This window comes from Malaclemys terrapin, chromosome 3 (assembly GCF_027887155.1).
Source record: "Malaclemys terrapin pileata isolate rMalTer1 chromosome 3, rMalTer1.hap1, whole genome shotgun sequence".
NCBI classification, from domain to species: Eukaryota; Metazoa; Chordata; order Testudines; family Emydidae; genus Malaclemys; species Malaclemys terrapin.
The window spans coordinates 59,308,268-59,330,778 of NC_071507.1; the positions used below are offsets into that span (position 1 = coordinate 59,308,268).

At 45.1% G+C, this 22,511-nt stretch overlaps 1 protein-coding gene across 6 annotated transcripts in view; it reads right to left on the reverse strand.

The window, feature by feature from the left end:
- The window catches only part of DAAM2 (dishevelled associated activator of morphogenesis 2), a 243,644-nt gene that overhangs the window by 49,997 nt on the left and 171,136 nt on the right, over window positions 1-22,511 (reverse strand). For all 6 annotated transcript variants that reach the window (XM_054022484.1, XM_054022485.1, XM_054022487.1 and 3 more), the window contains exons 7-14: window positions 16,597-16,707; window positions 15,155-15,258; window positions 13,204-13,270; window positions 12,292-12,409; window positions 10,442-10,580; window positions 8,927-8,985; window positions 8,334-8,518; window positions 6,776-7,090 (exon numbers count right to left, since the gene is read on the reverse strand). In XM_054022484.1, the coding sequence (XP_053878459.1) occupies window positions 6,776-7,090; window positions 8,334-8,518; window positions 8,927-8,985; window positions 10,442-10,580; window positions 12,292-12,409; window positions 13,204-13,270; window positions 15,155-15,258; window positions 16,597-16,707 (1,098 nt within the window). The remainder of the gene's footprint in view (window positions 1-6,775; window positions 7,091-8,333; window positions 8,519-8,926; window positions 8,986-10,441; window positions 10,581-12,291; window positions 12,410-13,203; window positions 13,271-15,154; window positions 15,259-16,596; window positions 16,708-22,511) is intronic.

Here is a 22,511-nt window from a genome sequence, read left to right on the forward strand (position 1 = left end):
AGCCTGTTTTTGTAGATCCTAAAGTTCCAGACGAGCACCAAAACTTCTTGATGTTTCTCTGAGCTCTCAACCCTTTCTGAGTCACCCCATCACTAGCTGGATGTGTAGCTGTACTATCTGGGGTGGGGGAGTCTTTCTGGAAAAGCCCTAAACCCACAGACAGCTCTAGTTATTTTGCTGCCCCAAGCACTGCAGTCAGATGGCTTTCGGCGGCATGCCTGCGGGAGGTCCGCTGGTAACGCGGATTCGGTGGCATGCCTGCGGGAGGCCAGTCCCACACCTTCGGCATACCCGCCACCGAATTGCCGCTGAAACCGTGGGACCAGCGGACCTCCCGCAGGCATGCCGCTGAAGGCAGCCTGACTGCCACCCTCATGGCGATTGGCAGGCCACCCCCCGTGGCTTGCCGCCCCAGGCATGCGCTTGGTGCGCTAGTGCCTGGAGCCGCCCCTGCCTAGACCCCATCAAAATGATAAGCACTGAGAAAAGTTGTGTGGCACATGTGGTGTAAAGTGAAAGTCTGGATGTAACCAAAACAGCTGCTCAAACTCTGTTGATCTAAATACCAGGCTGGAAATCTGTAATGGGAGCAAGATTTCCTTGTGGCTAGAAGGATCATGGGAGGGAGGTAATTCTCACTAGATTTCTGATCTGCCTGGGAACAAGAACTACAAAGGGAGCATCAAAGCAAGTTTCCCCTGTCATGTGCTCCCCCAGAAAAAAATAAAAAAGCAAGCAAACAGAAAGTTACCCCTACTTTTTCTGATTTCAGAAGACATTTGTGCCAGGTATTCTCTTATCTAAGCTGGTTTGCCCATCTCTTGGTTTTATATTACTCAAACCTATACAGACACATCCAGGCTGGGACAGTCTATGTCATGAACAAAAGAACTTCAATCCCAGACAGCCCAGCTTAAATGCTGAAGAAGTATACCAGTTAAGGAAATCCCTTATGCAGAGAGGTGCGGGCAGAACAGCCTTCAGTACACAGAGTGCACACATGGAGGGGCTGTCCCTTCCATTCTTGTGTTGAGACTGACCCTTAAAAAGCTGCAGAGGGCTGCTAGACAATTTCTTCTGTTGCTCTCTTGCTGCTTGGCTGATAGTTTCTTGTCATTGGCCAGAGAGACTGAGCATTTTAAGAGAAACAGACTCACATAGTGTGGTTGCTATGATAAATGATTCCCTTGGCTCCATAAAAATATTTATGGTCCCTAACTAGCAATTTAAAAATAAAAAATTCTTTACTTCTTTTTTTAATTGTTACAAGCCTGCCAAGCTCTGTGGTTTCTCTGCTTTGCACAAGTCTTGGCCTACACTGAGAAACTAAACCCAGGAACTACATTTCCCAGGGTCCCCTAGTGATTAGCTAAGAAATGCCGGGAAGTGGTGTAGTTTGAGAAACATGGGATTAGTCAGGATGAGTCATAATGAAACGTTTGCTCTACTGAGATGGGCTTTTGGTACATTATATTTATAACCTTCCTGCAGTCACTTCATTTCCGCACTTGCGTGTTTGAAATGCAGCACAGTCTGCTGTATGCCCAGAGGGTTATGAAGATGACAAAGCAAGGGGCTGCACAGGGCAGGTGTCCGTACAGCCTTGTCCTCTGTTGGCTGCCAGCTGTTTCCAAGTCATCAAACTCCATCATGCATCAACATAACTTCACAGCATGAGTGAGCCATGACTTCGCTTTGGGAGGCTCCAGACACATTCAGGACTCTCTAGTTCTCCTACAAGTCAAGAGAAACCTGTGAAAATTGTGAATGTCCAGTGAATTTTAGGGCAGGCAACCACTAGATGCATGCAAACTATTCACAACCGAAAGGTGAAACTGCTTGAAATTTGATTTTTTTCCACATTTCATTGCGAGCTTGAAAATGTGATGAAAAATGGATTTTTCCCCTCTTAATAATGGATCCCTTTACCCATGTAAACAAACCTATTTTGACTCATTTTGAGGAAAATGTAGCTTCAATTTTTTTTTGGAGGGGAGGCATGGTTTTGATTGACAACAGCTACTTTGTCCCGTTTCATTGCAAAGCAAAATCTGAGACACAAAGAACCACCTGAGACAACAGTGAACATTTCAGGGGGAGATGTTGCAATCCGATCTCCCCACGTAGTTCTGTAACAGGGTGGCCACCTCCACAGTGCCCTCTCATGGCCTGGGGTGGCTCTGCAGCAGCCCTGTCTCAGTTTCTCATTTTCAGCCTGCTTCAGCAGCTGCCGGAGGGGCTTGCTATTGTAACTTGGGCCTCTGGCTAAAGTCTTAACACAAGTCCTTCCCTTCCTGGGAAATAGAGTTCCTTTGTTTGTTTTTGAAATTGGACAAAGTCTTTGCCCCAGTCTCAAACTAGTCCATGACCTCCTTCCCAAGGGGTTGGTCTTCTCGCTAATTCTTCTGCCCACCCTCTCAGCTTGGCTTTCAGCCCTTCCCTAGCTCCTTCTTTTCCATCTTTCCTCTCAGCCCCTCCTGGGCTTCTCTGAGTTGCTGCCTGCTCTTTCCTGAAGAGCCACCTCCTAATGCCTGCTTATCTGGGGTCTTTCACAGGCCTCTGCCTGCCTTGTCTTTTCTTCTGGCCCTCACAACCTTTCTGCAGCCATCTGCTACCAACACTTCCCTTTTTCCCCAGGCCGCTCGGCTAGGTCAGGTTGAGTTACATGACTCACAGGTCACATGACCTTCATTTTCCCCACCTGGGGAGGAGAGCCGGCTGTGTCACAGATGGGGTGGAGACCCATCTCCCTTTAAAAAGGCCAGTCCCCAGTGGGTAGGATCCCCTCACTCTGGGACCCATTTGGGGATCACTCTTTTGGCTATGGCATTCATACTGATTTAAGGAACTGTCTACTGAAGAATGTCTCAGCACCTTGCATGTCACTTTCTGTAGGAAGGAAGAATCTCCACTGATTTCAGTAGTAGCTCATGAACAATGTTCCCACAGAACAGAGCTGTCCAAGAAATTACAGTGTCCCCATCGAAGCAGGACACTCAAGGGTTCTACCCTGAGAATATTTGTGCAAAACAACTGTTTTTTCCATCAATATTAATAACCTGTAATGAAGTGTATTTTTGCCATTTTCCACCAGCAACTACAACTTTTCACAAGGAAATCCCACCGTGTTGTCACGAATTCACCACAAGTGGAAATTTATCATTTTCACAGCAGCAACAGTTTCATGTTTTTGTGGAAAAATTCAACCTCAGGAGCTACTGATAGCTCATCTCAATTGATTGGCCTCTTACAATTGGTATGCGTACTTCCACCTTTTCATGTTCTCTGTATGTATAAATATCTTCTGTCTGTGTGTTCCACTCTATGCATCTGAAGAAGTGAGCTGTAGCCCACAAAAGCTGATGCTGAAATAAATTTGCTAGTCTCTAAGGTGCCACAAGTACTCCTGTTCTTTTTGCGGATACAGACTAACACGGCTGCTACTTTGAAACCTGTGGTTGATATGTGATTTTTTTTCACTCTATGTGCAAAGTTATTTGCACGACTCTTTTCATACAAGAGAGGTTGTGGTATATGCAGAATAAAAGCCTTCCTGATGAGGCAATCTGAGCACAGCTCCTGCTGGGTTTGGCTCTAGAGAAACTCATTTGGTAGAGCCACTACTGGCAGTTGGAGGACTCCTAACTGGGCAAGTCCATTTGATAGTATCTGGCCAGCAGGTAACAGGAACATATGTAGGCAAGTAAACCAGTTACTCTGGTAGTTTCAAATGAATTTACTAGTACTTATTATGAAGATAAAGAGATAAGAGAGTTCAAATCCACATCTGGACTTAAACTTTCAGGTTGTTTAGATCTGGTTCATATTTTGAACTAATAGCAAATATCCAGTCCCAGACATAGGCCTTGTATAAAACCCAGGATGGAATGATCTGGTGGGGGAAGCAACCCCCATTTTCAGTCTAGGAGCAAAGAAAGAAATCTTCCTGGGAGTTCACAATGGCCACACTGCAATGCTTAGTGTCTCTTCCCCATCCCTTTTAAAACCAGTAGCTTCCAACAAACAGAATTGCAGTACTGGAATGGAGCTGCGGCATGGAAGGCATTAACTAGAGCTCAGTCTATGGTATCAAAGTCTCTTTGACACCAGTCATCAATTCAGAACTAAGCTAATAGAGATTGTGCGTCTCAGGGTGAATTAATGAGTCATTGTTCGTGAGCTGGTGCAGTTTCCTCAAAGCACAAACATCTTTCAGCTGAGCGCTGGGTGAGTTCCCTTTCCCGGAGTGCCCATGAGAATTGTGGGATGCGATTAATTATTGCCAAGTGCTTAGATAACAAGAGTTAGAAAGCAGCTCAGCATTCTCATAATGCACAATAGATGGGCACATTCCTTCCCAAGCCAATGTTAATGCTGGTGAATGGGGCGGGATCAGCTGCCCTGGATGTCACTCTCCTCTGTGGAGCCACAGAAGTGGTACAACACAGACCATACACGTTTCCGGCACATGAATACACAGTGCCTCAGCCAACGTAGGCCTCTCAGGGCCCACAATAAGGGCAGAAGGGGATTTTACTCTGTACGGCCAATTCAGCACTGAGTCTCTGTGCTGAGCCCAGCAGCCTTTAAAAATAAGGGAACAAAAACAACCTTTGTGGCAAATTTACATTTCTCAAGACATTTGCAGAGGACCTGCGATTTTCCCCTCCCCTCTCCATTTCCATTCACTCCAGCACCCACAAAGTTGCTAACTGCTCCTTCTGGAGCCTGTCAACTCTCCTCCCTGTTTTGTCCAGAGGGGATGGGCTGCTCCCCATAGAATTAGGAGCCCCAAACCTTGACCCTCATTCACTTCAAAACATGCTATGGTCCAAGAGATCACCAAGTCCCTTCATCAGCTCTTGGGGTAGGAAGGAAGGTCTTGTAGTTAAGGTGCAGGCTTGGAATCAGGAGATCTGGATTCTATCCTTGTTTCTGCCACAGACGCCACATGTAACCTTGTGCAAAGCACTTAAACGTTTTTTTCTGTCTTTTGCCTGTCTTGTCTATTTAGATCATAAGGGTAGGGCCTGTCTCCATATATATGTACAGTAGCTAGCATAATGGGTCCTGGATCTTGACTGGGGAATCAAGGTGCTACTGTGATACAAATAATAAACCATTTCTATGCCCCAGCTTCCCCATTTGTAAAATAGAGATACCACCTCCTACAAGGTGGATTGATTGTGAGGCTTAATAAATTAGTATTTGTGGGGTGCTTAGAGACTGCAGGGATGAGCATAGAAATGCCAACAAATAAGTAAAACTAAAGATGATCCCATTAAACCAGCCTTGGTCTGGCTTGACTCTGGGTTCTGAGGGTAGGATTAAAACCCATAAGTTACTCCCCACAGCAATGAGCAGAGAGGAAGTGCCCAGTAGCGGCTTGGGGAACCCACCAGCTCTGAGGGAGATGGCTCAAACATGTTCCTCTCCCTTTTAGTGAGGAACATCAACTTATGGGGCACATTTTGTCACAGCAAACAACCGTCCCAGCTACCCTCCAACTGACGGCACCACAATCTCTGGGATCCATGGAGAGCTCACTAAGTCAAAACACGAACACTGACAAATGCTCCCATAGGAACATCCTGCCCCCTACACCTCCCCAAACTATTCCACATTCCCCAAAATAGCATCTTTTACGCACCTCACTGCCCAGCCCTTCAATTTTATTAGCACAGCTGCCTCCACTCCTAACCAGAGGGCAGGATAAGCCTGTGGTTACTGTGCACTAAACAGAAACACCTGTGCCTCTCATTTTTTAAAAATATATGTATTGTTGTTGTTTCTTTTCTTCAGCGCACTAAGTCCCATGTTCTAAAAAGGAAAATAAATCCCCACTCTTACATTCTCTCCCACACCCCCACGTGGCCCTGACAGACAAGCACAGACGGTGCAGCAAATATTTCACTTCGTTTTATTTTAAAGAAAAGGAGAGAGAGTGAATTCTTGTGGCATTCCAGAGGTCCCCAGACACTCATTCCGAATGCCTGAGTTGGGCCCCGGGTGAGTTTCAGTCTAAAAAAGAACGTGGGTTTCTAGGCAGCTATCCAAATTCAACACAGACACTTTTTTTATCTGTGGAAAAAAAACACCCAAAAGAGAAGGGAAGAAAAAAAATCCAGCAGGAGGGGGAGAAGCACAGGGGTGGGAGTGGCTGCAGGGGTGGCAGAAAAGGGGCGAGCTGTGCAACAGTCAATTTGAATTCTTTTCCGTTTCTCACTGCCCCGTCTCTTAGGAATTCTCCCACCAAGAGGGAGAGTAAAGGCAATAAGCTGCAAGTCTAACTGTGAGAGGGGCAGAGGTGGGTTCACGTACAGCCAGGACGACATGAGTGATGACAGTGACGGGCTGCTGTCTCCTCTGAGAGGCTGCCCCTGCCAGAGTAACGTAGGCTAATTTAGAAGTCAACTCCGCAACATCTGCCCTATGCTCAGCCCACAACATGCTATCTGGTCACACAATAGGGATGCTCTTGTTCCCTGATGGGAGTCTGTAGAACTAGCTCTAGGCGTTAGCCAAGGGGACACCTGGTTCTGGTTTATGTCATGAGATCCACTGTGGCTGCTCTCGTAGTTATAGATACACCTGGATCTGATGCAGGAAAGTCTAGGCTGTGCCTTGCTCATGATAATGCAGTCCATTGGGATGAGGTTCATTGCGGAAGAGACACAAAGGCATCAACTTCTCACACCCTGAACGTCTCCCCACTGGCACCAGCCAACCCGCAGTAATGCCTGACTAGGGCAGATGGGGTGCTGCAGTGTCTTACCTCGCTCAGTTTGGCCCAGTTGAAGGATTTCAGTGGGTGGGAAGGCTGTGGGATAGATTTCTTCCTCAGGCTGGTCCCGCTGCTGCTGAAGGTGGTTGTGGGAGGGGGCATCATCCCCATGTTGAAAAAAGGAGGGGCTCCAGGTGGGGGAGGTGGCCCTCCTGGTGGAGGTGGTGGAGCAGGTGGAGGGGGACAGCTGGAGAATGGGAGTGGAGGTGCCAGCGGGGGCAAACACTCCATCAGAGAGGAGGGCAAAGCTAATGGGCCCCCAGGAGGGGGTGGCGGAGGGGGTGTGAAGGAAATGCCACCTCCTTGCTGGAAAACAAAAGAATAAGCAAAGGATGTTTAAAATGTACAGTAACTCCATGTTGCCAACTGATGTGATTCTCTCTCACAATATTTGGTGTTTTTCTTAAAGCCCCAGATTGCAGAGTTATGTGATAAGGGAGAATCTCAGCTTTCATTTGAAAGTCAAAAAGTAAGTTTCTAGCCCTCGTGGTAACAGAAAAGAGCTTGAAAATATGACCCTTAAAATGCTCAAAACACAGAGCCAGTATAGAAGGCAAAACGTATTTTTCTTCTGATCCCATGAATTTTGGGGCGCTTACTCATAATTTTTGAAATAATGAATACGTGCCAAATAACCTCACTAGCACAAAGACAGGAGGGAAGCCCCCATCCATAGTGACTAGCTTCTAAGGGCTGCATTTGGGCTCCCGGAGGCTGAGGCACACTGGGAGTGAGGAAGGCGCTGCACCAGGCAGGACGTAGCTACTGGAAAGGTTAGGCCTGCAGAGTGCAGAAGCAGCCGCAGACCCTCCAGAGGCGCCACAAGGAGCATTTGTCACCTCCATTTCCTATACCTGTATAACTGGTGACGTTTGCATTCCTCCACCATCTCTGGGGGTGAGGGGCAAACACGCTCCATTTGGGGGTTTCAACACAAATTATGGACATCTGCCACATTGTGGGAAGGGACATGCACCCCTCAGCTTTTTGTGCATGGTTAAATGAAGAGGGCGATTACAAAAAAAGAATGGGACAGACTATCTATAGACATGTGGGCATTGACCCCTGTATATTTTACCAGGGTACATACCCTGGACCCTAATGCAGGTCTATGCAGCCTTTATGCTGCAATCAGAGGTGTGATTGCGTCATGGGCTGGCATATCTGTGCTAGCTTCAATTAAGCAAGAACAGCTACAAATAGGTCTGGCGATGCAGCCGGCTGGGCAGCAGCACAGGCTAGCAATGCAAGTACGCACCCAAGAGTCTCAGTGTGCTTGTACAACCGATGCTGAAGCCCATGCTACCATGTCTTCACTGCTATTTTTAGCCATGCTAGCATGGGTAAAGCCAGTGCAGGTACGTCTATCCATGCTGCAATCAGACTTCCGATTGCAGCGCAGACCTATCCTAAGCCTCCAGCTTTGCAGCTATATACTCAGACTCCCTTGGTATGGGGGGCAGACACAATTCATCGTTATTGTGCCTTTGCGCATTATTCATTCGCTTCTGTGGGTTAAAGGATGAGAAGAAAAGTCTCAGCCTCATACCGAGAACTCATTGAATTGAGCTACCAGGTCTGTCATTTGGTCCCGGGTCTGGCGCAGTTCCAAGGATTCTTTCTGCAGCTTGTCCTTCATCTTGTTCAATGTTTTCATCATTTCATCTTTCTCTTGGGTCTTTATCTCACATTCTCTTTCCTTCTTTTCCAGTCTGCTCATCAGCTCTGTGTGTTCTACAGAGAGAATGAGGAAGCATGACTGATTAAACAAAACCCATGAAAGCTCTAAGGAGATGTAAGCTAGATTGAGATAAATAATGCAAACTGGTGGTGGTGGGGAGTTATAACCAGGAGCAGTGGGCTGAAACTGGGCCAAGGAATATGTAGACTGATTTTCAGCATATATTACTTGACAGAGGCTTCTTCGGCTGTCGAATAATCACCTATGAACATTCGTGGAAGCCTCATCACTTGAGCCATTTAAACTAGACTAGAGAAGGCATTGGGAAATATATTACTAGGACCAATCAAGCATTATCCCATGGGGATATGGACCGGAGGATCAAAAAGGTCATCTCTATCTCTACTGTCTATCATTGTGTGATTAAATCTCAGTTCTTCAAACAGAGAGAGACCACGTACCTTTTCTGAATTTCTCCGCCTGATCCCTCCACTGTTTCACTTCATTCTCATTCACCAGCCTGAAAGATGAAACCAGATTATGTATGGTCTATTCTGAGCCATCCAGCCCTGTGGGCAACTAGCCACAACGAAAGATGACTGGAAAAGACAACTTGCTGAATTGTAGTATTTCCATACTGGATCAGATCACTGGCCTATCTAGTTCAGTATCCTGCTCCCCACAGTAGCCAATACCTGATGATGATATAATTGGCCCTTAATGTGTCTGCATTATTATTTAATGCTATACATGGGGTAGGAGGGGATCCTTCCTGATCCCTTTTGTGGTAAGTGGATGTCCTGACAGTATGACATCTATTTACTTTTATCACAGCCCTTGTGGCTAAAATTATTACTACTGCTGGTCACAAATTATCCTGACCCTTTTTTAAGTTGTAGGTAGCCTTTTTATTGCACTTTTGCAGTTGTGTTTTTGTTTCTTGGAGAGAGGCTGGCTACATTTTAGATAATGTATTGCCAGACAATGTCAATACCTCAGACTGCCATGGCCATTTCTCACTAGTGAAAGAAAATACTCAGGAGGAGGAGTGATTGGATAGGCAACAGAAGGAGCAACTATGAAAAAAAAGACCAGGTGCAAGGTCTACAATGAGGTCCCATGTTGGGATGGAGAGAAGGAAGTCAACTACAGTGTATTTTTCAAAACAGCTAATGAGAAATTAGCTCTGGCTCACAGAAGGCACTGTATAATTTTTAATAGAATAGAATTTAGTTCTATATAGGAGTTTATACTCAAAGTATTGCAAAGCACTTTACAGTGTCTAGACCAGAGGTTTTCCACCTATAGCTCATGGGCCGTGAGTGGCCCCCAGAGGTCACTGCAGAATCGAATGGTTTGGCAGTGGAAGGTACAGTGCAGCACAAGGAATGGGTGCACGGGAGGAGTTGCGTGGAGGGATGGCTCATGTGACCACCTCTCTCACATGAAGCATTTCACAGAATGAAATAACTGGAGAATCATTGGCCAAAAACGCATGTGGGTGAGGGAGGAGCAGATATTTTATGGAGAGGTAAAAATTATTTATGCTATTTGGCTGCTGATTTTATGTTATTTGAAATCTTCCTGAATTAACCCAAAGCTATGGATGAAGAAGATCTAAGTAGAGCTGGTCAAGTTTAAGAAAATGTCAATGAAACTTTCATCAACACTTTGAAAAAAACAAAAAAACCAAACAATTTTGTGAACATTTCATGACTTTTCTTCCTTGATTTTCCACCAGCTCTATAGCCAACAGAACTCAAAGAGCACAGGAAAGTAAAACATACCCTGGAAAATAAGGAACAGATTAAGCTACAGTTTGGAAAGCAATTAACTAGAAAATTTATAACAGCTTACAATAAAATATAATCTAGATGCAAGCTCCTCAGTGCAGGGACTTGGTATTTTTTTTAAGTGCTATTTACAACTTAAGTGCTGGATAACAGAATTAAGAAAGAATAATTAACACAATTTACATCTTAATGATGTTCTTGACATTGAAGTTGTCCAGCGGAGCTATATCTGGATCATCCCCTTTCTCATCCTGAAGAACGATTTGTTGTAGTATCCTGTCTAACAGCTGCCACTGCTGGAAATGTCCCCCATTCCGCTTATCTGCAGGGAGAAACACCAATGTACAAGGGTTACTATTAACATCTGAAGTGCTTGGAATCCCTGTATTCCCCAGACAACAGACCAATGTTCCTCGCTTTCTTTCTACCCATCTTAACAAAATGGGGTGGGGGGGGAGTTTGTCCCATTGCAGGTAAATTATAGAACATCGGTCCTGGTTCCGCATGGTCTTGCACCTTATATTGTCATTTACACTTGAGCAACAAGGGTGTAAAATCCTATCAAATCAGACTAGTAGGAAAAGTGCATGCACAATCATGCACCTAATTTGCACATTCAAATTCCATGATTTCTACTGCAGATCAGGTAAGTGTGTGCAGAAATGCACCTACAGAGGTGTCTCCATAGGTCAGAGTTGTGACTTTGCTACTTGCTGGGGGCGGATTTTGGGGGGGGAGGGGAGATGCGGGGTTGGTATCTAGATACCACAGTGCCCAGGCATTTTACAAATATTTATATTTACAATTTGCATGCTCAGCTATCTGTAATTCAGTTCAATACAACTTTGTGGACGTAAGCTATAAAAAAAAGTTATCAATGTGTTTAAAAAAAAAAAAAAAAAGCCTGATCCCTCTGGTATGCATTGAAGGAGCCAGGATCCATCTTGGATAGGAATACACACAGTGTACACACAACAGCGGGAAATGCACTGCAGGATTGGCCCAATGGATTTCAAAGTCTGGCCCTTTAAAAGCTGTTTTACTAAATACTTCAAAACTGTTGAACTGTGCCTCTAACCCAACAACATTCCTATCAAGTTTAGCCCTGCTCTGGTAGCACATTCTGGGCTCAACCTGAGCCCCAAAGCATATGTGCTGTCTTGTACCACATTGAAGAATTGACTGTCCTACAACTGCTAGGTGGGTGACTGTACTTTTAAATCCAGCAGGCGCCCAATAATGCTCTGCATGTAGCCTCTTGGAAAGACATCAGGAGGGTTACCCCCACCTTCCTTGCTAAGCTCCTCAGTCTCACTGCTCAAGCCTGGGTGAAATTTACTAAAACCACTCCCCAGGACTCTTTCCTAAAAGGACTGGGTTAAACAGTTGTATAAGGATCTTGCTAAAGGCTCTTTCCTGGCCACTACCCTTTGAAAGCATCAATCAGTAATTACCAATTGATTATTTAATCAAATAACTTTAAGAACCCATTCATATCATACCCTCCAAAAAGAAAATGCTCATTTGGTTTTCTGGTTAGGGTCTGAGAGCCTGATGCATTGCCATGAGACAGCAGCCCAAAGACATGCTTATTGGGGGATTTCCCATCAATGGGCAACAAAGGTTTTATTTTATTTTATTTTTTAATTCCTTATTGCATTGTGATAAAATTCGAAATGGCACCCACTCCTGGGAGTTCCCAGACCCAGAGCATAAGAGTTCTGTCTCTCTCCTTTGAAACTTTTAATTTAAATGTAAACCCCCCAAAAGCTTGGTTTGTGACAAGTTGGGAGGCCCACAGCTTCTTAATTTTGTTTGCAAGTGCAGAGAGTCAAGATGCCACTTGTTAGCTTGCAACCTTCCAAAATCCACTGGTTGGGGTCAGTGTCAAATCCTAGCTCCTTCACCCACAATGTCTGAACGAGCCTCTGCTGTATCAGAGAGAAAGTGCATTCCCTCCTGTGAGCCATTGGCCCTTTCTTATATCAAGGCTCCCCACTCCCCTCTGCCCCAGGAAGCAGGGATGTACTCACAAGGCATCTGCAAGCAATGCTGAAGGACTGATAGCAAATAGGGATAAGCGTCCGTGTGCTTCAATCTCTTCTTGATCATCTCAAACATCTGAGAGGCGCTTTTTGTATCAATGTGAATCTGGAGTAGGCAGAGAAATAACGTGAGAGGGGAAGAGAAACATACAGAGTGGAAGATGGATCCAGGAGTGAAAACTCTTTAAACTAGAGAGATGAGCAGACCGCAAAAAGCAGGAATCCCTTTGCGATGACCCAGCAGAGGGGCTTCAGTGGGAAGGGGGCTGGTAGATAGGGAGTCAGGTGGGCCTTTGGGATCAGCACTGCCACACCTGTTTGCAGTGGCAGTAAGGAAAAATTCCCAAAAGGGTTGGGAGGCTGGAAAGGTGGGACGACATGCCTCTGACTTTGCTCCACCTACTCTTCCCCTCCTCCTTACAACGTATGTGCCCCTCCCCCCACCCATCTCCTCTAAAATGCCACCCTGTCTCCACAACCGCCCAGGTGACAACCTTCAGAAACGTACCCTGGGTTTTGTTATTGGAAAACTCGGAGATGGGTCTGAGCCACCCCCAGAGCTGAACTCTCTCAAAGCGAGGGCATATTTGGATCCAGAATTTTGGTTCAGGCCCATGACTATTGAGAATGAGTTCCTGCCACCCCTGCCCTCTTTTGTCCCTGAAAACTCTGCACAATGCAGAGAGGAAAATGCCTTTGTCCAAGCCCTTTGGCAGGAGCCATGGCAGTGTTTAATGTTTTCATTGTTCACGTGTACTGTCCCCATTCTGTACATGAGAGACAGCAAAGAGCATTCATCATCCCTTTAGCAGCCATGGCTGTTCCTTGCTGACGGCTTGGGAAAGTCGCAGGCTTTTGCGTTCAGCAGCCAAAGCAGATATTCAGCCTCTGGAAACTCACCACATCAAACCGCTTGGCAAGTTCCAGATCGTCCTCGTTTCTCACCATCTCAAAGAAATCTAAGTGCCTAGGAAAGAGGAAAACAAATCCAACCAACTCACATGACACAACTCTCCCCTGGACCAAAGCTGTGGCAGGGGAGAAGAGGAACTCCATTTCCTTACAGAGGGCTGTGATAATGGCAGGTTTGATGAGGCAACCCCTTCTCCCTCCTCCCCCCACACCCCCAAATGATGGGACTGTCCGGACACCTTGTAATATTTACACCGTAAGGCTCAAAGGACAAGGCATTTAATGGGGCTTAATGACAAACTGGGAGGTGTGGATTGCCTGGGGTTCAACAAGTTGTTAATCCCCATTTAAGTCCCTATGTCAAGGTGATTGCTGCTTTTAGAGCCTAAAAATGAAAATAAAATAGGCACAGGACATGCTGTACATTGACTGACATAATATCACTCACTGCATAAGGGGGAAATCCACATGCCCTGCTTGCTTGCCAGACTGCTGGAATAATCTCATTCTTCTGAGGACATGTAGCAGAGAGAATTTCAAGTATTCCATTAAACACAAGACATTTTGTCATAGTGCTTGGGGTCCTCTTAAACTGCGCTGGCCCCCAGGGCTCCATGCTCTCTTTGTCTAACCTTGCTCCATTGTAACTTGTGAGACCCAGCAGCCCCACTGACTTCCTGTTGAACATCCTTGGTTACTGGATAAAGAATCATCACTAGTCTAGTGGGCCAGATTCTCATTTTAAGTACAATGGTGTCAATCCAGAGTAACACCACGGACTTCAGCCATTTGGCCAGCTTTCGACCAGCATAAGAGCACACTCTGGCCCAGTAGTGCTAATACAATGGGGCGTGTGTGTAAAAGAAGCAGCCCAGCAACATACTTCAATATTCTGAGTCAAAGACTTGCAGCTCCTTTGCTATCCTTCATGAGAGGTAATTGGATTTAACCGGGTATTTATACAAAGTGTCAGGCTGCAGCATGTCATGGTTTGATCCTTGGGCAGAAATCTCACTCACAGTATTCTCAGCCATATTGAGGTTTGAAGGAAACCCCAGTTTTAATGGGACAGCCTGCGTCTTGCAAATTAGATATAAAACGTAAGGGCCTGATCTGGCTGTCTTCCAATCCATGTAATTCCAGCAGAAACTGCTGCCATGATCCAAGCCACCTGGTACCTCCAGAAAGTGGTTTGAACTAGGGTAATGGAGAAGGGGGAAGAGGGAATAGCACAGCAGTGGGGGCATTCCCTCTCCATGCATAAGTGGGCCATAGGAGAGAGTTTGCTCCACAACACAACACCACACTCCGTACCTCCAAAGGTTTGTGTTCTGCATTGCTTCACTTTATAATCTGATAAACTTCTACAGGCTCCTTAAGATCCTCAGGTATCTCGGTCAAATCACCTAGTTCTAAAAAGTTTATTTTGGCTTGTAGATTTCTGAAGAGTCTAATTTAAGCTGCCTCAGTCAATGCAGCAAACTACAGAACTTAAATTAAGTCACCAAAGCAGATGTGCCACACTGGAGAGCCTCTTTAATATCTTAACTTTTAAATATGACTTAGAGAACCAGAACATTAGCCCTGTATACTAGATGTTGATTTGATGTATTTATTGAACTGTGGTTTTGTCTCTTTCCTATCAGGATGGTGGTGGTGGTGGGGGGGTGTTTTCTATTTGTTTTTACAGTTTTTACTGGTGATCATCTACTTCTTAGAAGCACAATTCTGGAACTCTTTGTCCAAAAGTTTTCATGTTGCCTCCATAAAATCTGCCAATTCTGAGGATAATATTCCTTTTTTTGTTTGTTTGTTTTTGGTGGTTTTTAGGGAGAGACCCAACAGCAAGGTTGAATGGAAACTCAGTTGGAAGTTTTATTTCTGGAACAGCTACTACTGCTCCATAATGAAGTATCTATTGTCAAATAGCATGACTCACCTGTCTAATGTTGCATTTTCATGTCCTCTTAGCTTATCAATAACAGGCTGAATTCCCAGCATCAGAAACTCATATCGCAGGTGCAATCGGAATTCCAAATTGTCCTTACAGAAGGGGAGAAAAAAACAACTCAGACTCCAAAAGATTTTGGACAGATTCACTTAAAGGTAAATTCCTACTTTGAATATCACCTCTCCTGCTTTTAAAAGTTTACAGGTAGACTCACGTCCTCTGTTCCCACTCAGAATTTCTCTCAACAATCCTGACCTTCCATCAAAAAAAGCAAGTTCAAACTGGGCCTTCAGTCAGTGTGTCATTCTAGGCAGGGCCGGTGCTACCTTTAAGGCAAACTAGGAGGTTGCCTAGGGCGCCAAGATTTGGGGGCACCAAAAAGCGGTGCCCCCAATTTTTTTTTTTTTTTTTTTTTTACACAGCATTCCTCCCTGAGCGCGCGGTCACTGCTCAACTTCTCCAGCCTCCCAGGCTTGCAGCGCCAATCAGCTGTTTGGCGCCACAAGCCTGGGAGGAGAATTAGAACAGGGGCGGCGTGCTCGGAGAGGAGGCGGAGCAGAGGTGAGCTGGGGTGGGGAGGTGCCACATGGCTCCCCGGGCCGGGAGGGGTGGGGAGCTGCCGCGGGGGTGCCTCAGGATAGGGGGAGCTGCCACAGGGCTCCCCACCCCAGCTCACCTCTGCTACGCCCCCTCCCCGACCACGCCATCGCTGCTCCACTTCTCCGCCTCCCAGGCTTGCGGCGCCAATCAGCCGTTTGGTGCTACAAGCCTGGGAGGGGAGGAGAATTAGAGCGGGGGCGGCATGCTCAGGGAGGAGGCGGAGCAGAGGTGAGCTGGGGTGGGTAGCTGGCGCAGGGTTGGGGGGGCGGGGCGCGCGCAAGTTCGAAGTTTCGCCTAGGGCACGAAACTTTCTTGCACCAGCCCTCATTCTAGGGTGACTGTGTATTCTGATGTTTCCCCTTCAAAACAAAAGTCCTCATAACTGCATCAGCTCCATGTATCCTTCTGGGAAGGGAGCCCTCAGAGACCTAACAATGCTCTATAAGATGCTCAACAGGAGACAGAGGAAGAGCAAAGCAACTAGCATTTTCTCTATGAGCCAAGAGCAGGTCCCTTCCAAGCCTGGGTCACAAGCAAAAAGAATTTTGGAGGCTTCATTCAAGTTCTCATCTATGAACCTCACAAAACCACCATGCACACTGGCATATTTGGGAGTCTCTGCTCAGGAGGGGCTTCAAGGGGGAGTTACAAGCAAAGTGTGAGGAAGACGTAAGTTAGGATTGATATGACCAGTCGAGCCCCTTTTCCAAGAACTAAACCCACTCAATAACACTGTAAGACTTGCCCCTTGGTCTAATAGCCATTTCCAAAGCAAATAATTCAGTAGCAACAGCTCTGTTGTAGATGGAATTTCCAGGGCGTTGACTCACCTCGCCTGCGCCAGCATTCAAAACAGCATTGATAAAGGACATGATGGCCGTTTTGAGATTCACCTCATCCCGATAGCGCCCCATGCTTCGGTCTAGCTCATTCAGCAATGTCTGAAACACAAGGGGTGAGGTGAGAGAGATTAACAACATTCATTGCTTTCCACTGCACAGCTCCCACATTAGCTCCTTGTGAATGGATGGCGAGCATAGTCAGACTGCCTTTGATTTGTCACATCTCTGCTTAGCATGTAAGTGGTTCAGAGGAGGGTCACGTCTACCTGTCCACATTCATTACAATTTGGGGTACTCCATGAAAAATAATTAATAATAAAATGCCCACTTGATTCTGATGGAGAATCCCTGCCTAGTGCTTTGGAGGAAAGCAAATCCCCACCCCCCTTTCCCATTAAAGTCCCTGTCAGTAGGAGCTATATGGCAGAAGTAAGAGGACCTTCCCTAGCCCAGATCTTCCAGTCAGTTTAACTCCACACGTGCAAGACAGCATCTCCGTGGTTAATGCCTCTTGGCCCATTTATCTTGGCATCCACGTAATTTTTCATTCTTTTCTTCAATCCTAGCACAGTGGATTCTGCCAGTGCCTCAGGGGATAGAGAATCCCCAACATTAACTACACTTCTAGAGGTTCTTCTCCACCAAGGGTATCATTGCACCTAGACCTTGGAGGGGTTTTAGTTTCCACTTGTTCCCTTGGTTCTGTTTAGTTGACATAAGGCAGATTTTTGCTCAAGTCTTTATATGCTTCTTTTAATGTATTTGTACACAACAGGAAGAGCCCCTGTGGTCACTCATCTGCAAACTCTTTAGAGCTTAGAGGTGAGCTGCAGAGCTAAAGTGGAGTGGAGTTAAACCCAGATTTTCACGCTGATGTCCCCCCACTAAACAAGCTACAGAAGCATTTGGCACTCAAATATCTTTGAGCTAATCTTTATTAAATCTTCCTGCTTCGCAGGCAATATCTCAGAGCACATCATTGTCACGGCATTCGGTATTTATGATGTTGCAGAATGATGCATTCTGGGATATCACCAGTGGGTTTGGAAGCACCAAGAGATGTTATTGTTAGGCAGGGAAGAATTAAAACAAAGAACATAGTTAACATGTTTTGGTGCCAAATGCTCCCTGCAGCCTCGTTAGGCTCAACTCCATTTGAGCTCATGCTGTAGAGTTTCCCTTAAAAACTGATTTGAGTCATAAGTGATGTGTGTCATTTTTCATGTATTCTCTCTCGCCGATTCCAGGGCAAATGTGCTCAGTTTGTAAATCCAAAAATGACTTCTGTCAAACCTGCAAATTCCACATGGAAGAGGATAACTAAATTGTGCAGCTTCTGCCTCTCACATCATCAACACTAGACAAAAGCCGCACAATCAGAATTCAGTTGGCAATTGTGCTGCTCATGCACTGGGGAGAATGCAATCCTGTTCAGTCTTCCAAAGGTATTTTTTGGCTGTACAGGGAGAACAGGACTAAAACATGCTAATGTAATACACTCAGCAGGTATAGCTAAAATACACACACGGAGCAGAGATGTTGAGTAGGGAAGTTGATTTTTTACTTAGTGGCTTTTTGGACCCTGGCTACTGAAAGCTTTTCATTCCTAGCCAAGCCCTCCATGCCATCAGTTTAATAGGTGTACTCTGGTCACCTCCAAAAAAGTACATCCCTATGGAGATAAGGTATCACAGAGTACATGCCTTGTATAATGGTCTAAATCCCTTCTCTTATTTATTATACACCTTTCTGATCCAGTCTAGGACCCACTGGCATCTCTTTCTGTAACGGAACATAGCATATACACCTCCATGTTACTACATGCTTGAATGTCTAAGCCCTTTCTACAGCCAGCATCTTCTCTACAGCTCAGTGGGCCGAGTAAGTCTGAACTTTGTCTTCTGTGCCAGCTGCAAGCGCCTCTGCTCCAGGCGTTTGATCATCCAACAATTACAATGTCTTCCCATTGCTCAAATGGACACCCGACACCCACCCATGCTCCCTATTCACAATAAATGGGCACCAGTCTTCAAACACACCCAACAAAACCGAAGTTCATGAGTTGTCCAAAAAGCAGAGGAGAAACAGCAGAGAGAAGTTAATTCTGTTACTTCAGATTTTGTGCCAAGATTTTGAGACTGAAATCCAAAGCCTTAGGTCTCTGGAATGACGTGGGCAGGATTTCCCCAGCCACTAAAACAGCAGCACCAAAAGTAAGTTTTTTTGTTTTGTTTTCCCCCAAACTTTGCACAAACCTAACCTCAGTCAGAATTCCCTTTGTTCAAAGTCAAGAAACATCAATTATTTGGAGACTACATCACTAAGCTGGAGCAGATATATGCTCATCCATGTCTACAATATATTTTTGTGGTTTGGTAAGGACATGTGTGTGAGACAGACTAAATGTTAAGATTTATAAAGTATCATTCCAGACCCACTAGCCATCCAGCTCAAAGGACATCTGCTAAAGTTCTCTGTCCCTTTCCTGCAACTGAGCTGGGAATAGGATGTGAAAATCAGTCAGGGCAAGGCAGAGCAGACTGCAGGGTAACAGCAACAAAAATGCTCACTGAGTGAGGTGAGCAACATTGCATCCTCTGCCATCACTTTGATCTAGAAGGGAGCACTGTAAGGTCATGAAGTCCTTAAAGGGTCATAGTCTCTACCCCACATGGTGTGGCAGTTCTCCAATATCCCTAACCCTTCTGGACTGGCTGATGCTCAAGTCTTGACTTGAACATTTCCTGTGAAGATTTCACCACACCTCTGTGTACTAATTGATTTTATGGTTATAAAAGTTTTTCTTACTATTTAAGCAAAAACTTGCCTCGCTTAATTTTATTGTTCCTCATCGCTGACATCCAATAAGGTTCCTTTAGTAAGCAGCAAACCGCAAAGCAGTTTGGATGAGCTCTGAGGGGTGGAAGCAAATCAAATGGGAATAAAGGATTCTTCTTCTTTTTAATTTACTTCTTTAGTCCCTTTACTGTGTAATCTCAAATTGCTCAAATCTCCTTCTATGGGCACTGTTCCATACTGCTAGTATTTAATACAAGCCAGGCGATGGGGCTCTGGAAGGAATGCTAGTTGAAAAGACTTAGTTTAGGAAGAAGACTGAGCTGCCTATATTCCTTCACTTCAATGTTTCTAGTGATACTAAACATGAAAACCAGATAGTGCTGCTACTCTTGTGATTCTAGACAGTGACTGGACAACAGCTCTTATCACTCAGGGAGACATTTGTTAACACTACATCTCCCATGTCACAGTAACTCTAAGGGCTTCTCTGCATTGTGAGTTACTGCTCGGCCAGCCAGGATGCAAATCTACAGAGCACTAGATTGCTGAGTAGTAACGTCCTATATCGACTCTGCTACCACACAGTGAAAGTCCTGGAGTGTGGCTTAGTGTATTATGGCTTGACAGCATAAGGCCAGGAGGCCTGGAATCACCAACAGTTGCTTTAATAAAGAGAGAAGCACTGGCCTATATCTGACAAGGGGATTCACTCAGAACTGAAAGCAGGGTGATTCAACATTTTGACAGGTCTGTCAGATGTAAAGCTAGACATGAGGGACATTAGTGTGTCCTAAAATATCTTCCCAGGCCAGAGTGGCATCATCACTTTGCAAAATGATAAGACTGAATCAAAGCATGAGTGTGTTGTTAAGATGCACAAACGTTACAATGCCCAGACACAATGAGTTTGTCCCACTGGAAAAACCTTGGAAGAGGGCAACCATAATTATTATTAGTGCCAGCAATGCACTGGGCACATCATGGAAGAGTTATAAAACAATAATAGGGTCCTTGCCTCAAAGAGAATCAAATATAAATAAAGCAATGTATAAATGAGTACTTTCCGTATGCAGAACACTTATGATTCACATATCTCAAAGCACTTTACAAAGGTAAGTCAGTGCCATTATCTCTATCTTATAGAGGGGGAAACAGAGGCATTGAAAGGTTAAGCGACTCACCCATGGTCACACAATGAGTCAGAGACCAAATAGAAATAGCATCCACTAGTGAGACTGGATGCAAGAGAAAGGAAAAACCACGCGGTGAAGCTTAAAATTTGTCTTGTTCATTCATGATTTTTGTTCAGAGTGTTTGTTGCTTTGTTTTCCATACTTTCTTCTTTTATGGAAGAAGTTTATGGGGTGGTGGAAGAAGTATGTTCTAAAGAGGAACTGGATGGAGCACAGGCATGTTCAGCCTGGAACAGAGAGGAGACAACACATTTGTCACCATACACTATGGGCAAAGAGGAGCAAACTTTAAGAAAATAGATAGGGGTTCCACAGCCCAAACCTGAGTGTCAAATAGATTAATTTATATTTATTACTATTAGGTATGACCTCTGTGTCCTCAGGTGTGCACTGCATTTATTCATGCCTGCTCTACGCAGATAAATCAGGTGGTTCTCATATATAGCACTGGTGTTGCTCTGCGCATGCCAGTGACCCAGATGAAGCTAATAAACTCTCCCTGGAGGATCTTGCAGACTAAGCCTGAGATTTTCAAAGTCCCCTAAATGGTTTGATTGCCCAATTGCCATTAATTTTAATGGGTATTGGGTGTCCAGATCCCCTTGGTGGCTTTGAAAACCTCCACCTAACTGGCACAAGAGGATGCAGCATCACACAAACTGGAAGAGACCTAGTCCCATAGAGGAGTGTGGACATTAGAGGTGGAATACTTCCAAAAGCTGGTTGGGTTTCAGGAGCATTATAAAAGAGGAAAAGACGGGGCGTATCATACATTAATAAAAAATGGTTCAGGCATAAAGGAAAGCATGAAAAAAGGTACAGAATGGGCAAAGGGACCGCTCAGCTCAGGAAAGAAATATGGGGCAAACATGAGGGAATGGGAAGGGTCTACTGAAGGAAACAAGAGATAAAGGCTGGTAAAAAAGGGAAAAGGAGAAACATGAACTCTATTAGCAGTAAAAGGAGTGAGAAAGCCAGTGATGCATCTGGCAAGAGAAAGATGATCTTGACAGTGGCATTCTGGTCAAGCTGCAGGGTTGGGAGATGGGGGAAGCTGGAAGGAAGGAGGTCGTAACAGTGAAATAAGATGACTGAAGTCTTAGCAGTGGAGAACATCAGAATGGTGAAGTCTGGAGATGTGTGGCCTGATTCTCCTCCAAGACTAGTGTAAAAACCTCAGAACGGCCATACTGGGTCAGACTAGTGATTCACCTAGCTCAGTATCCTGTCTTCCGACAGTGGCCAATGCCAGATGCTTCCAAGGGAATGAACAGAACAGATAATCATCAAGTGATCCATTCCCTGTCATCCAGTCCCAGCATCTGACAGTCAGGGGCATAGGGACACTAAGAGCATGGGGTTGCATCCCTAACCATCTTGGCTAATAGCCATTGATGGACTTATCTATTTCTTCTCTGAAGCCAGTTATACTTTTGGCCTTCACAACATCCTCTGGCAACAAGTTCCACAGCTTGACTGTACATTTTGTGAAGAAATACTTCCTTTTGTGTGTTTTAAACCTGCTGCCTATTAATTTCATTAGCTGACTCCTGGCTCTCGTGTTATGTAAACGGCTAAAACACACTTTCTTATTCACTTTCTCCACACCATTTAAAGACCTCTATAATATCCCCCATTAGTTGTCTCTTTTCCAAGTTGACTAGTCCCAGTCTTTTTAATCTCTCCTCATATGGAAGCTGTTGCATACCCCTAAATATTTGCATTGCCATTCTTTGTATCAATTCCATATCTATAGATCTTTTTTGAAATGGGCAATCAGAAATACATGCAATAGCCAAGATCTGGGCATACCATGGATTTATATAGTAGCATTAGGATAGCTACTGTCTTATTATCTATCCCCTTCCTAATAGTTCCTAACATTGTTAGCTTTTTTGACTGCCACTATAC